The sequence below is a fragment of the Solanum lycopersicum genome, chromosome 6, assembly GCF_036512215.1.
Source record: "Solanum lycopersicum chromosome 6, SLM_r2.1".
In the NCBI taxonomy this organism is placed as follows: Eukaryota; Viridiplantae; Streptophyta; class Magnoliopsida; order Solanales; family Solanaceae; genus Solanum; species Solanum lycopersicum.
In genome coordinates this window covers 43,504,501-43,521,658 of record NC_090805.1, presented here as the reverse complement: position 1 = coordinate 43,521,658, position 17,158 = coordinate 43,504,501, and the positions used below count along the sequence as shown (strand labels likewise).

Below are 17,158 nucleotides of genomic sequence, written 5' to 3'. Positions count from 1 at the left end.
AGATTTACAACCGTGACAACATCAAAATTTTTGAATGTAATAACAAAAGTTAGAGTTGAGCTTCAACGTAGATTTAAATTTAACAAATAAACAAAATATGACAAAATCATATTTTATGAAAGCATATTATCTTATTAAAACAAATGATTTTTTTCTTTAACCCAAGGCGAAACATAAAAAAAATATTATCATAAAAAAATTATTAATTACCAAACATTAAATGAGTTGAGTGTCCAATCCATTCAAAATGGATAAACATGACTTAAATATCTATATAAATTACTCATTCTACCATCGCTAGCCCTACCTGGAGTTAACAAGTTTTGAAATAAACGTCGGTTCAAGATATGGTGATATAGACTTGTATAGTTATAATAACTACAACAAATAACTCAGAAGAAGAAGAAAATTGACAAATCATTAAAAAGTCATGTTTTTCTACTACAAGTCTAGAAGAGCCGTACTCGAGGGGTGTGATGTAGACAACTTATTAAAATACTAGCATAATATATAGAAAATTTCCACTAACAATAAAATCTATGGAAAAAATTGTGTGTAAATTCATGTATTAGTATTAGCCAGTGACATCTTTTTGTTGTACACAAATTCTGGTACTTCAACATCATTCATACTATAGGTTATTCAGATATAACATGGTAACAAAAAGTGTATGAAATCATAGATTTTTTAGATGTAATGATGAATCATAAGAACAAAACTGAATTAGAAAATCATGTATATAGCTTCCATTAATCACAAATATCCAATGATGAACATAAGACATGCTTTGGAATATAAAATGTACAAGACAACACAAAATATAATTACTCTCCATAGCTATATTTTGTATAATTGCTCTCCATAGCAAATATAAATATGTATATTTCGATATATATATATGTGTGTGTGTGTGTGTATGTATATATATATATCATCATATATTACTAAAAGCATGAACAAAAAAAGTTGAAAATTGAATTACAATTTTACCCCTTCTATAAATTAAATTATTATAAAATATTTAAATATTTGATTGTATAAGTTTAATTAAAATGTTAATGACTTTTAGACTTCCTAATATTAGTTCCTAATTAAATATCTACTTTATTAATATTTATCATCTATAATCTATATGAATATAATAGTTTTTTTTTAAAAAAATAATCTCTACTTGCTACACTTTTCCTCTTCTGATAACTTTTTCCTTACGCCCTCTCATAAATAATATAATTGTGTGGATAAAGTACTATTCTTTATGATAAATAATGAAATTTAATAATTTAAAGGGTGCAAATCTGCAAAATGGAGACACACACATTGATAATGTCCTCTTGATTATTATTAAAAAATGACTCTAGATTTATAAATTTAAACTCATTGATGCTTAATTATGTGATAAGAAGTTTAGTTGTTCTTTCTACATGGTTTGCTAACTTTAATTATCTTTTTCTTATTCTTCATTTATTTATTATTATCTTCTAATTACTTATTCAACTTTTTTACTCTTAACATCCATAACTCTCATCTTTTCATATTCATAACCTCCAAATATTTACACTAAAATTTTAAGATATCTTTTGATATTCCTTCTAATTAATTGTAACGACCTGTTTAGTCATTTTGAGCAGCAGATTTTATTTCTGGAAAAACAGGCTGAGACGACGGAACCCACGACGGAACGTCATGGACACGACGGACCGTCGAGGGTGTCTCGTCCCAAAACACTTAGAAATTCTGAAATTTGGGTGCTGAAATCGACTCTCTGAACTCTGTGACGGACCTGCAGGACGGACCGTCACAGGCACGACGAACCGTCGTGATCCACCGTTTCAAAACACTTCAACTCTTGAGAATTTGGTACAGGGAACGATTCTCTGAACGTCGTGACGGAAGTGCAGGACGGACCGTCGTAGGTACGACGGGCCGTCACAGACTCCTTAAGGAAATCGAGTCTCTGATGAACCTGCATGACGGACCGTCGCAGGCGCGACGGGCCGTCACAGGTTGCGTAATCCCAGTTGAAGTCGGAATTCTGGTTAAGTTTTAAAGGGGCGTTTTGGACTATTCCTGCTATAATTATATATTTCGTGGATTTATATTAATAACTCAATTTTTTGGGGAATAAAAGAGGCAACCTTAAGTTAATTAGTGGGCTATTATTGTCATCTTTTATTCTTAATTATATACTAATTAGGGTAGAAGAAAGAGGGTTTGAATAAAGAAAACAGAAAGAACAAGAGAAAGAGAGAGAAGGGAATCGATAGCGAGAGACGATCGAGAAGGGGGAAAACACAAAGCTTTGGGAAAATTTGCTTGCTTGATCACGAATCTTCGGTGGAGGTAGGTTATGGTTTCTCTTACGATACTCGTAGTAAACTCTTAATAGAGAATGATATGTATTGATAATATTGTAAACCCTGCTATGTGCTTAATTGTATGCTTGCATGAAGGTAATTATATAATTGTGATTATATAAGCATGATGAAGTTATTGAATCCCAAATCTTGCAAAATCTTAATCTCTTTGTTAATAATGAGATCTTGGTATAAAAGAAGGCGTGATGAACTAAAATAATGGGATTGATGATGCCTTGGTAAGAAAGAAGGCTTGATGAATTGATGGAAGGAGATTAGGGGATCGGGTGTCACAAACCGACACGTAGTATTAGGGGATCGGGTGTCACGAACCGACACGTAGATTTAGGAGATCGGGTGTCACGAACCGACACATAGATTTAGGGGATCGAGTGTCACGAACCGACACATAGATTTAGGGGATCGGAGTGTCACGTACCGACACAAAAGGATTAATGAATATTGAGGGAGCGGAGTGTCACGTACCGACACAAGAGAAATAAAGATAATGAATCTTGAAAGATGTTAATATACTCAATCTAATGAACATGATTCCCAAATGAGTATGGTATTGAGGCTTGAGTCCTCATGTGTGAACTTGACGGTAATTGTTAATGATATAGTATTTGTTGTTGCTACATGTTGAGTATCATAGTTGATTTTATGATATTACTTGGTATATATTGATTTCTATTTTGAGTTGGCCGATGATATCTACTCAGTACCCGTGTTTTGTACTGACCCCTACTTTTATGTTTTCTTCTTGTTTATTTGTGGAGTCAGCAAACGTGTCATCGTCTTCAACTCAACAGTAATTCAAGCCAGTCTTACTACATCGGAAATTCAGGGTGAGCTAATGCTTCTAGCTTGGACTGGATCTTCTTCTTCAAGTCTTGATGCCTTGAACTTCCGGCATGGACTAGCTTCTTATGTATTTTTAGCTTTTAGAATACTCTTAGTTTAGTCATTTGATCGTAGATGTTCTTGTGATGATGACTTCCAGATTTTGGGGAATAATAGATGTTGAATTTTAGAAGTTAATGAATTGGTCTTTATTTAATGAGTTTAAGTCTTCCGCATTACTTTCTGTTGATATTATATTGAAATGTTAAGGTTAGATTGGCTGGTTCGCTCACATAGGAGGGTAAGTGTGGGTGCCAGTCGCAACCCGGTTTGGGTCGTGACATTAATCTATATAAATTCAACTTCTTTATCTCATGAAACCCCTATCAAGATTATTAGGCTATAATTTTTATTCTATAGTTAATGTAGATGAAAAGAACTCTTAAATTTTGATAGGATATGTACTAATTTTGTGCTTATTTTTTCATCTATATATATATATATCAGTCTTATAAGAATAATGTTTACATTGTATTTTTTCTTAAGTCTGTTTGTCTTTGTCTTTTTTTTCTCTATTAGACTTCTAGTTTAGTTTTTTATGAATGTTTTATTGCCGTAAATCTTTATTCTTATTTTGTAATTTTTATATTTTATTATTTAATACAATTCACACACACACTCACATTATTCTAACGTATCTATAAAAATTCACATGAAACACACGTGCGAAGCATGTGCTCAGAAACTTGTGTGTGTGTGTGTGTGTGTGTGTGTATATATATATAAACAATTTTATAATTCACCATACATATATTAAGGAAATCAATTGTATACAAAAGAGCAATTGTATAATTGTGTATGTATAAAACGAGAAAGAGAGAAAGACAAAAGAAAATTGGGCAGTGAAATATTTGTATTGTATAATTATAAGTGTATAGAACAAAGATATATGTATTTGCATGTGTATATACAATTTTCTCTCTCTTTATACATTTCGTTTCTGTTTGTATAAGCGAGAGAGGTGATGGTGGCGAGCGAGAGTTGGGAGAGAGGCGACTGACAAATAGTTTGCTACACGGGACAATTAAATCAAAGTATGGTTATAACATTTAATTTGAATTATTAGTGTGTCATTATATACAATTTTTCCTTCAATGTATGATAGTGAGAGAATATACTATATAAGAGACATATAAAATTTCTTGAATCATATAAAAAATAACTTTTCAATTAAAAGGTGTCACAAAATCAACGTTGACAGATCAAATACGAAAAGCATTATGTGAGTAGAAAAGAGATCATTCCACGTGTACTCAAAAAGATTTGCAAACGTAATAACACCGAAAGTTTGGATGTAATAAGAAAAGTTAGGGATAAGCTTTAACTTAGATTTAAATTTAACAATATATATATATATATATATAACAATGTCATATATCACTAAATTGTCTTACATACATTTGTACTTATAAAGAATTGTTACGGGACCGTACATTTATATATAGGTCTTGTGAAAATATATTATGTTATTGAAATGAGTAATTTTTTCAATGACCTAAGCCAGGACGAGAAAAATAATATTATCTTAAATAAATTATTCATTCTGCCACCAACCCCAACTGAAGCTAACAAGAAACGTTGGGTCAAGATATGGTGACAAGAGACCTTTATTATTACAAGTACTACAACAAATTACTCAGAAGACAAATCATTAGAAAATTCTGTTTTTCGACTACAAGCGTAGACATAACAGGATGAACTGGTGTACAAAGCATGGTGCAGAGAAGGGTCTCGTATCCAAAGAGTGTGATGTAGATAACTTATTCAAATATAGCGTAGTATATAGAAAATTTCCCTTTAACAATGAAATCATGGAAACTTATGTATAATTTTGTATGAGTATTAGCTAGTGACATCTTTTTGTTGAAAACCATACCTCTCGTCACTTGGGACAGGTAAAATATGCACTTATTTCACACAGAACCTAATGAAGCATCATTACAAGACTCAGAATACTTGTATAAAGGATTATAATACATGATTTCTTTTTTTGAAAATAAATCTATTGAATTTCAAGGTTTTAATAAGGTCCAGTTGGAATAAGAAGCCAGACATAAATAAACTACAACTCAAGATGTATGAATGAATCCTCTGTAGCCATTTCACCCCAAGAATAAGCAAAACAGAATTCAGATAAGTGAAACCATCATTGGAACTGCATCTAGTGAACAGATGGAGCATACATGTCTTGAGAGTTCAAGGCCTAAGCAAGCCTATAAAAACATCTGTTGCATTTCTTTTGGAATGACCGATAAACTACTAAATAAAGAGTGGTACAAGGTTGGAAATTTGGCTTCAATAGGTAGTTCAGCTGGTTTCTAGGGGGTGAAAGTAGTGAAAAATAAAGGAATAGAAGACAAGTAAGATGGATTTGTGACAATGTCAGCCCTGTTTGGAGTCTGCATCACATTTCTCGTTTTTCATCAGTGACGTTTTCTGCTAGTTGCACTGCAGTTTTTGTTTCCTTAGTTATGCTAACCCCTCGATTGATACCTACAAATAACAATTAACATATTTGAATAACATGAGGACTTAAAAGGAAACGTGCTGTCTGAAGTCAAAGAATATGAACATCAGCTGGCATGATTAAATATTTTCATGCATAACAGATTAAATAGCCAAAAAGTTTTGATGGGTCCACAAATTTCACTTGTCAAACATAAGCAACCCTCTTGCGACTTGTGTCAGTTCTATGAGGCACAACGGAACATTTCTCAATTAAATGGGAACAATGTTGCACACATATATATATGCTATTCTGTTGTCATAGAATTTTATCATGAGGCACAACGTAACATTTCTCGATTAAAAGGCAACACTTTGCGCACTTATATATATGCTATATTCTGTTATCTTAGAATTTTAACATTCCATAGAGCCTTGCTGCAGTCAGCATAAAAACATCTATTAACAGAGAAATTTATTACCTTGAGGGATGGAAATGTGATCACCAGAACCAAAACCGTGGGTGAAACCTGCTTTGCCAGATGACCTGCCATGCAACTCTCTTATTAAAGCTAGGTTATTGCCCTTGGTTGTCTCATTCTCTGCTTTAGGCAAATAGTTTTCTCCAGTTGATGGCCTTGCTGTAGGTTTTGGAGCATATGTTGTTGACCAAGATCCTCCATTTGATCCAGCCAAGGACATTATAACATCTGCCTGATACATAGCAGGAAACTCGATCATCTTATGCTAAAGAATTTTAGAACTTGATTGATTCTACAATCTCAAAGAGTCTAATCAAATAGCAAAGAGAAATGCGATTTAGTTTAATTATTTAAATGGGAAATTAAGGAAAATCCCCTCCCCTTATGCCACTTTTCAGCAGTAGGAGACAAAAGAATTTTTCTTTTAAATATAATTGAATGTTAAGACAACAATGATGCTGCTTGCACCTCACTGCATATATTTGTAGCTTAATGCACTCCATCCTGAAGTATAGTCTTAATTCCACTGAGCATGAGTACTAGAAAAGGCTAGAAGTAAAATAGAGGTTTTCAGATAGATGAGTCTAAAGGTAGAGTTAACGAAAAAAATTTATAGGCTTGAGACTTTTTAAACAATGAAAGTCAGCCTGAAATTAGTGACATATTCATAAGATGCCACTGAGAAAATGGAGTGAAGAAAGCAAAGGACAAATAGAGAGATCGGGAGTCATCCTTTACAAAGGATCAACCACAACCAACCAAAAATACAGTCATAATAGGATTTCAAATTATACACTACGTTGTCTATAAATATATAATGTACTTGAACAGCAACGAATAATGAGTAATAAATGTAGCTCGGGGACCAAATTATTTGTTGCTAAGTGTTGGATATGGAAAGGTGTGGATCATGCAGCAGAATCAAAACCTTTCCCTATACTTGTGAGAACAAAATATCTATCCAACCAGTACAACATGCTAGTAGAAGTAACTATCTGAGATTTCTTAGACACAGTCTATAAAATTGCTCTGACTCTCAGATATTTCTCGCTCAATTGGTGTAAATCAGATGAGAACAAAGGCCCTCTATTTATATAGGTTAGAATAGCATGTCAATGTCAGTGACATGGAAAATGATAGAAATGTCAATAATTTGAATGTAAAGAGAATTTCGATTGGTTGGTCAAACCTGCAGACATCTGAAACTCTTACCAAACAAAGAACACATTTTCCTTATAACATGGAGGAAAGGATTGGATAAATATTTTGTTCTCACAAGTACAAGGAAAGGATTTACTTCATGTTTTTATTCCGCTGGGTGACTTCTACCATTCCAAAATCCAACATTAAGTACCTCGGTTCTCTTGTTCAAAGGACTTCCACCAAGAACTTCCTTCAGACCTTAAAGTAAACGACAATTATGTGGCAACTTTCGACTTGAAGAACAACAATCAAATGATTTTGAAAACAAGGATTTGACCAAAAGATTTTCTTCTTTTTTGTGGGACCCCTAGCCTTCATTTTAGGTTTCAAGGACCTACAATAGGCACTTAATCAACTACAAGTTTTCAAATGTTTTTTTCTAACTCTTGATGTGATGCAACAATATTTAAAATGAATAAATGTTTAAGGACAATACTTTTCTCTTAAAGAACAAGGCCATTCGGTCCCCAACAGTTCAAAAACAAATGTAAAGATAATCTGGTGTATTAGGGATATTGCAAGTACATTAATGTGTTACCAAGTTAGTTTAACCGTAATCAACAAGAAGACTAACAGGTGAATAAAAAGAATTTGCTCATGATTTACAGTAGAATTGGATCATTTAGGGAAGAGAAATCAGAGAATTTGTACATATGAACTGGAATAAGTTAAGAAAACATTAAAGTTTTAAGATAAATCTTTTCCTCGAGAAGTCCAGATAAACTTATAGTGGAGATACAGATCTCGGGCCTAACTCAACTTTAAAAGTTATCGCACGACGGGATGATTATCCAAAATCATATAAGGAAACCACAACTCATTCACTCAACCGGTATGGGACTTAACCCCCACCCAAACTCAACTAGAGAGTGGATTACGGGAGCCAAACATTGAGAAACACCACAACATGGATTGATGGGCCTAGCTTTGGTACCGTGTGAAGATATGCCCTTGGACCTAACTCAACCCATAAGCTAACTCATTAGGGATTGTCCAAGACTATATAAGGAGACCACAACTCATTACGTCAACCAATGTGGGAGTTAACATTTATTACGCCAAGGAGGTGAAGAAAAGCTCATATAAAAGTCAGAACTTACTAATGCTAACCCAAACATAAGGTCAAAAGTCAAAACAATATAAAATGATTCACTGTCTATAATAATCTGGGTAGCTCAGCATCTCTTCACATATAAACTAATAGCTATTGCTAGAGGACTTTCCTGATGTATTTCATGCCATTTCTCAACGTCAACTGAGAAATTATATTTCATACTAGAGGCTCTTGTATGCACTTAATTTGTTATTTTTAAGACTGGTGATGGAAAGATCCTCCACCTTCTACCAAGAGGTTGGAGTTCGAAAAATAGAGTGAGAAAAAGAGCCATTCTTAACTGTTGATCAGGGGGTTTTGGGCAGGGTTTTACTTATCAAAAGAATTGATATGTTTTATGCTACTTTCCTCTCTGTAAAATATGATACCACGTGTCAAAGCTGACAAAACCTAACCAAGCATAGATGTAGCCTGGCTGTTTCACAAGATCACCTAATTGGCATCCTTGCTCTACACTAACGGATATCTCAAGTTATATGAAAAGAGACGTTATTTGTTCTAATCACAAGGGCATGAAAAAAATTTAATTGCCATATTTGTCCCTCTAGCGACCTTCCTGGAGTTGGTGTATACTTCTCCAAACAACATAATACTAAAGGGAACCACTGCATCGAAAGACAGTGAATCATTTCAAACATTAATCACTCTATGCTGTTGCGTTGATATTTAATTGTTTTCATGAACTATATTATGAGTACAGCTGGTCCAGATATATTGGCTTAATGGTGAAGGAATAGTTTATATAAATCCACATATTTCATGAGAATAGGACATCGTAGAAATAGTCATTTGCAGGAACATCGCAATGATATATAATGAGCACAGCTGGCCCAGATATCTTGGCTTAATGGTGAAGAAATAGTTGATAGAAATCCACATATTTTATGAGAAGAAGGCTTCGTAGAAACATCAGAGTGATAGTAATTTTTGTGTCATGTGTCTCATCTGAAACAAGTATCTAGAACAGTTATTACCAACAACATATAACTTCATCATGTTCTTTACTTGATAATTTATACAATGCCTTTTTTTATTTTCGTCTATGGTTGTGCCTAGCATTCAGATTTGATATATACCAGTACTTTTTTGTATTACCGAGAAATCCGTCTGTGTCCCGCCCTTTGGACCAATCACAGCCTTCTAAACTCGGTGGATAATACTAGTACTATTTCCAGTACTGTCTTCTTTACAACAAACTACAACTTCTTCAGTAAGATAATTCTCCTCTTTCATTAGAAATTGATTTACCAAAATTCTCCAAATTAAAACTAAACAAATCACAAATTATATCGCCAAGGATACAATCAGTCATTACCATAGCCAAGTAAGTATGAGGCACTATTATGTCACACGCTAAACAATTTATTTAACTATTGAAGCATGTTACTTTAATATACACGATATAGTAGACTGATAAATTTAGACAAGTGAGCAATTAGACAATAACTTATCAGTTGGCTTACACACTAAAGTTTTCACCAATCAGCTCAAAAAGAAGAGAAAGAAAAAACAACACAAAGACATACAGAAACAGTAGAAACACAGAAGAGAAGTGTGATTGGATAACGTAGAAGACAAACCTTGTTGGGATGGACATTATCGAAAACATGGGCTTGACCCCCGTAAAATATAGTCATTTGAGAGCCAGCAGGTGACGATCCTTGCCGACTATCATGCAACAACATCAAAAAGTCTCAATGATATAATTAGAGAAGGTCAGACAGACATCAAAAGAGGCAGTTTGTTCAGATCTACTAAAATTACCATGGGTTAGAAGATTCTAGGTCAGAGAAGTGAAGTGTAGACTTCTGCTTAGCACCACTTAATGGCAACCCAGAAAGGCTTCTATCAGAGATTCCACCACTTGCATTAATGGAGCTCAATATTCCGGATCCTTTGATTCCTGTCCTTGATCCTTCATCGGCAGCTTGAGATATGTTAGAAGGTCCTGCATTAGCATCTCCAAACCTGCTGGATGACGATTGATATCCAAAAGGTAAAACATGACTAGCACGTGGAGGATACTGCAAGGTGGGACCAACATTGACGGGAATAACTCGATCCCACTTGGAAGCATTGACATCAGTTCTACCAGTGGCGGATGGTTGTGATATTAAAGAGGGATGAAGTGGCCTCAATGGATGCATAACAAAGGACATTTCTTGGTCCTGTGGTCGTCCATGTCGCTCACCCCCTGCATTTCGTAGTAGCTGAACTTGAAGAAAACTACCAGTATCAGATCAAATAGCAGGCACTATAGGAAGATAGGCAACCAACAGAAGAACAATTAGCAGCAGTTTTTCCTTTTTTTCTGCTTTCTGAAATTCGGTTAATATATGAGGTAAAAGAGGAAACACAGACCTTCTGCATATGCGAGCTCTCCAATGCGTCTGGTCGCAGCATTGCAAATTTATCTCTTGTTAACCCCATCAAAGAGTCAGAATTGCTTCTTTTTGTTCCCGACAATCGATTACTTGTCTCAGGCCCTGAAAGTTCACCCCTTAGGCCATAGAACGGTACTCCTTCGAAATGATTTCCTACAACTCTTTCTACAATGATAAGAAAATGATCAAATACTGTTCAAATTTTCTTACAGAATAACAATAAGAAAAGCAATGTGCGACCTCGAAAACAGAACTATTCAATCACTTGTTACTTTAAAAACTTTTCTTTTAAGATAACACCCTTTTAGTAACAACAAACATGCATAGAACTCCCATATATGAATGCTAAATGCAAATGATAATAACACTAAAAGAAGTTCAAAAGTTGAGTAAAGTTTTCATAAACTAATACTAAAATAGAACATGATTCACATGTATTGTAAAAAAACAATATATGCCTATTGATTTTGAAAGGAAAGCTTCCCCAAAAGCCTACCATATCAATCAATTATCTCAAGCAAACTTCCTCCACAACAAGCATTCTCTTCGCCTTACCACTTACAAGATAGGCTTAATTAGGTACAAAAACACATCACAAGAATCATAAGCTTATACACATAAATAAAAGTAAAGCAGCATCATGCAAAAACGAAATACATGTTCATGAGAAGTACCAACTGAATAAAAAATTTATAGCTAACAACCTCCATTTCCCCTCAAATTGCATAAGAAAAGGGAGTACGAAACATGAAACAGGCAAAAGAAAAGTTGAGAATAAGGGTTGGTTTTAACTTACCAGAACCCAGATCAGAAGTAGTGGAAATGGGGCCACGGCCACCCCCAGAAGAAGCACCAAGTGAGACAGAAGCAGACGGAGATGCCTCTGACGGCAACACCACTCTGCCAGACATCGCCGGAGATGAATCTTGAGTATACCCTTTACCCAAAAAATCATGAAAAGTAGTGGCTGCTGGTTTCACTTCATCTGCTTCAGTTGCAGTACCACTAACACTTTTGTTACTTTGGATGTGAGCCATACATGAACAAACAGTACCATCACCAACAAACCCATTTCATCCCTATACAACTATCTCCTTGAAGCTCCATAATCAAGTCTAGTAAAGGGGGTGGGGGTGAGAAAGAACCAAAAAAGCAATAATCTTTGCACAAGAAAGATGGGGGAGAAAAGGTCACAACACACAGCTATTGTACTTCAGTGTGAGCTTATCTGCATCAACTTTTGCAGACAAGTTTACCCACATGAATTAAATTCAAAATATGCATAAACTAGCCTTGACAGGGTAAAAAGAAGATAAAGGTAGTACCTTTAAGTGAAAAAAATGGTTCAAAACCAGACAAGTCTTGAAGTGAAGAGAAGAAGAGAGAGAAAGGGGGCATTAAAATGCAAAAGTGACTGGCTTTTTCTTACACATACATATACATAAATGGGTTCTGTGTTCTTGGTTCTATTGCCCACTCACATCTACTACTATGGCCTTCAAAAAAATATACAGAGACACAAGCATTGGGAAGGGAGAAAGCAGGAGAATAATAGTGTGGGGTTCTTTCTTTTTTCTGCAATTTATTGGAGGACATGAAAATATTTTTAATTGCGAATCTTGTTTTACTTACACTTTCAATCAGCAAATGGTTTCTCCTTATTTAATCAGACGTCTTATGTTTCAGTGAATTGAATTTAAATATAAAATAAAATATTTTTTTTTCAAATAAAGTTGAAATTTGAAAAATAAACTTTAATATAGTTATCAAACACGAAGCCGAAGAAAAAAAAATCAACCATCATAATTCATAAGTCCAAATTGGCTTAATTGAAGGAGAAAAGGAGGAAAAAGGTCCATGCTGACTGCTACTTCTGGAGAAAAGCCAGCTCGTGAAATTTCATGCGTTTGATATAAAATGGAAAAATAATAATGAATATTAATTCATTTTTAAAATATTTATCTCATTATTTATAATATCACAAAGGAATAGATATCTTCCCTGCCAAATTACCTCTTATACGATTAGCGTTCGGCTCCAAATTTTCAAATATTTTCAACAAATAATATTTGAGCCAAGTTTTTGGTGAATTGCATCATGTGTTTGGTTTCAAGTTTTATCAAAAATATTTGACTATTTCAAAAATATGATTTATATTCATAAATTGTAAAAATTATTAAGATATTCATAATTTTGTATTATCATTTTATAATGAATATTTTCAGTTAAAAAATAACTTTATAATATAATTGATAACAAATCAACAATAACAAAATAACAATATAGGCAAGACAATACACTAATCGTATACTCAAACTTATCACTGGTTCGGTTATAGTTATAACTTATTATACACAAATTTTTCTGTTTTTTCAATTTGTCACTCAAATCAGAAATCAACTTTTTCTAAAGAAGGTAATAACAAATATCAATTGAAATTCATTGATAATAGGTATTTTTTATAATATATAAAAGTTTGGGATAATTTTTGAGTTTTTAAAATTCCCAAATATTAGCATCCGGCTCAAGTAATGGTATTTTCTAGTACTAGGAAACTTGGATACTTGGCAAATATATTTGTCAAGTTATATGATCAAACACCACTTTTCAAGTTTTTTCCACGTATTCTTGAGGGCCAAATGGATCCATATTCTAATTTCCTCCCTATTCCAATGCATTCAATGGATTCCACTATGAATCGAGAGCGGGCGAAGACAAGCAGTTTTCATTTTAGAGTTACACAGTCAAGTACTGGGCAAGAGGTATATATCACACTCATTCAAAAGCGCAGGGTGCTTTTGTCAGGAAAATTATAATAGTTAGTAATAAACTAAAATTAAAATTTAGAAATTTTACACAAATGTCACAAGTGTTAAAACTAATTACATTTAATCCCAACTATTTTCCAAAGATAAAAATCACTTAAATGTAGTGTAATCCAAATACATTCCAAAATATTTTGATATATCACGTAATGGTTCCAAATACATCCTCCAACATCCTGTTACATCGAGTAAAGTGACATATCCAAAAACAGGAGAGATTAAAAAAATTTGTAATTTTTTCCAAATAATAAAAAAAATTAAAAATATGATAAAATAAATTATGTATTTAAATATTTTTTTCTAAAAGAATATGCTATTTAATTGAATGATTTCATTACTAAATAAGTGTATGTAGAACCTTTTCAAGAGTCGACAATAGATTTTTATAGAAAGATAGTGTAGGAATCAAATAATCACTAAATTATTATTGAATGATTCATTCTTTTGCTTCATTTTAGATTAAACACAAATTAAGTTACAATAGTTCACTTGCCTTATATTAAAACTTCATTCAATCTAGTATTGGTTTAATCACATGTGATACAAATATTTAGCTTATTACAAATTAAAATTATTTCAAAAGATATTTAAAAAAAAAAAAAACTAAATAAATCTTGAGCTCATCATTATTAGAAGCAAGTAAACATGTACATAAATATCAATATCATGATTACGATGAAATAGTTAAAACATCTCCATTCTTAATAAGAATATTGTTTTTGAGCCTATGAAAAAAAAATATCTTTTTTGAATTGTCATTATCAGAAAATGGACCTTACATTGATTATAGTTAATGTATGTACAACTAAAATATTTATATAATTATCATCCTTTATAACGACAGTAATTCATTATAATGTTCAACCTCTTTAAAATCTTTTTTGTTCTTTTATTATTAAAAATATATCATATAAGATATCGAGCATATGAAATAAATAAATTAAAACGGAGAAAGAATAGGTTTGAAGTTGTGAAAAAGTTAGACATGTGAGTGGTGGGATTCTTTTGAGTGGGGAAAGAATTTTGATTCTTTGATTGGTAGTATTATTTTTTAGTACATGTATTGACTGTATTCCTATTTGCTGCTTTTCTCCCCCATCACTCATATGTCCTTTTCCCAACTTTAATATTTTATTTCACCACCTAAACGTAACTTCGATATTTATATAAATATCATTTTTTAATAACAATAGGAATTTACTATACTTTTATTTTCAACGATATGTCACTTTCAAATTCTATCTACTTTTAATATAAAAATAACACCATATATACACTACTTTTAATTTACTTTTCAGAATAGAAAAGATGTAATTAGAGGTCATTAACTTTAAATCATGAAAGAACGTTCAAATTCAACTTTTGTTTGAGTTAATTTTAGCATTAAAATGTTGAAAGAATAAAATTATGTTTTGATGGTCCGATAAACGAATTTATGAGAGTTGATTTTATCATCCTAGAATATTTCTAAGTTATTAATGAATATGATATTCTTCTATTTATTGAAAATGTGTTTTGATTCGTTTAAGCAAGATATAAAATATCAATCTTATTTGATAACAAAAATAAGGTTTGATGAGCATATTTTTACTCTTAATGATTTATTTTCAACTCTAATACATAATTTTTTATTATTAAGTTAAGCTAAAATACTTAACTTTTAACATTCGATGAAATGAATTAATGAAGAGACTTGACTTCAGCTAGTGGGACAATTTAGTACCTAAAGTAATAGTACTTAAATTCAGCTAAGTCATATAAGCGCAAAATCAATGAAAAATAAATAATTTTTTAAAGCAATAGAAAAAATAAAAATCGCTCTTTCATAGCAAGGGATAGCAGCTATGAGTATTAATAAAGCAATATAAATAGTAAGAATTTAAATAATCAGTTTAATTTATTTGAAAGTAAGATATCATTATTATATCTATACCTATTTACATAAGTAAAGTTTAGTAACTATCGTAATACTTGGACAAAATACTATAGAAGATATTTTTTAGTTAACTTTGTAAAAATAATTAAACAAAGTAAAGCACTCGTACTAGTGGATGAAACCTGAACATATACTTAGATAAAAAGTGTATCCAAGATTACATTCTATTATAATAAAAAAAGTATTGAAATTGTCTCTGAATTATACGAAATAGATTACTTACACCCTTCATTATATTTTGGGATCAAAAATATCCCCGTCGTTATCTTAGGAGACTACAAATACCCTCAAGAGTTAACACCCCAAATTTTTAGTGATGTGGCATGCCACATGGGACTAATCCATCCACCTAAGCGATGCCAAGTAAGACTCACTACAAAAGAACTTGACCTTTAGTGGCGACATATTTGCCACAAAATCTTAAAACTTGCCACTAAAGATTATAAGTGATTTTTAGTGACAACTAAAGCTCCAACAACCATTCACTAGTAAAACCTATTTTTTCAACAAAAGTATGATAATTAATTTTTAATTGCAACCTAATTTTCTAAAATAAATAACTTGTAATATCAATATTAAAAACACTCAATATTATTACGAGAAATCATGAAAATTACTTCTCGATTTACATCTTCTACTATATAATTCATCATTATATATTTTATACGTTTACATATAACATAAAAATAAAACATGCAATGTCAACTCCTACTTAATCGATATCATTTTTGTATTTTTAAAAACAATATAGAAAAAAATACAATTTAATGTTAAAAACTTTTTATGACGAGTTTTTGGGTTTTGGTGGCGACAAAGGTCTAGTTCTTTTGTAATAAATCCTACTTGGCAATGCTTAGGTGAAAGGATTAGTCCCACGTGGCTTGCCAAGTCAATAAAAATATGGGGTGTTAACTCTTGAGGGTATATGTGTTCTCTTAGGATAACAGCAGGGCCATTTTTAATCCCAAAATATAACGAAGAATATAAATAATCTATTTCAACGCAATTTTAACCCTTTTCCGTATTATAATTTATAACAAATTAAGAGAAAGATGAAAATGGAATCATTAGATGATGACTAACTACTCCATTAACAGTAATTATAATTGAAATCTTGACAAATACCAATACCACGTCCCAGTGGCTCATGTCATTTATCAATTAAATACAATACAATATATTTATATAATCTCTCTAATGGGATTTTGCATTATCAACATATAACAAAGTCCTTTTTTTCGGAAGCATGCGGAAAAAGTTATACAATTTTAAAAAATATATATCTATATATAATGTTTGATATTCGTATTAAAGTTTGATTATTTTATATTCACGCTATCTAGAAACCTATCTCCATAATGTCATTTCTTCCTCTTATCCAAACAGTCAATTCATTTTCGACAAAGAATAATCACGAAACAGCTACCTTATAAAAATATGATCTTGAGCGATAGAATTTGTCCATGCTAAATTCATTTTATGATTTTTCTAGTGATGTATTTAGACGTTAAT

At 32.1% G+C, this 17,158-nt stretch overlaps 1 protein-coding gene across 1 annotated transcript; it reads right to left on the bottom strand.

Annotated features, from left to right (window-relative positions):
* Positions 1-5,238: 5,238 nt before the first annotated feature.
* On the bottom strand, positions 5,239-12,786 carry LOC101244194 (protein TIFY 8). The gene is made up of 6 exons (XM_004241754.4): positions 11,682-12,786; positions 10,863-11,050; positions 10,266-10,711; positions 10,082-10,169; positions 6,185-6,416; positions 5,239-5,750 (listed from the first exon to the last, which is right to left on the bottom strand). Exons 1-6 carry the CDS (start codon positions 11,920-11,922, stop codon positions 5,662-5,664), a joined length of 1,284 nt encoding a protein of 427 aa, XP_004241802.1. The 5' UTR covers positions 11,923-12,786; the 3' UTR covers positions 5,239-5,661.
* Between the last annotated feature and the right edge of the window lie 4,372 nt (positions 12,787-17,158).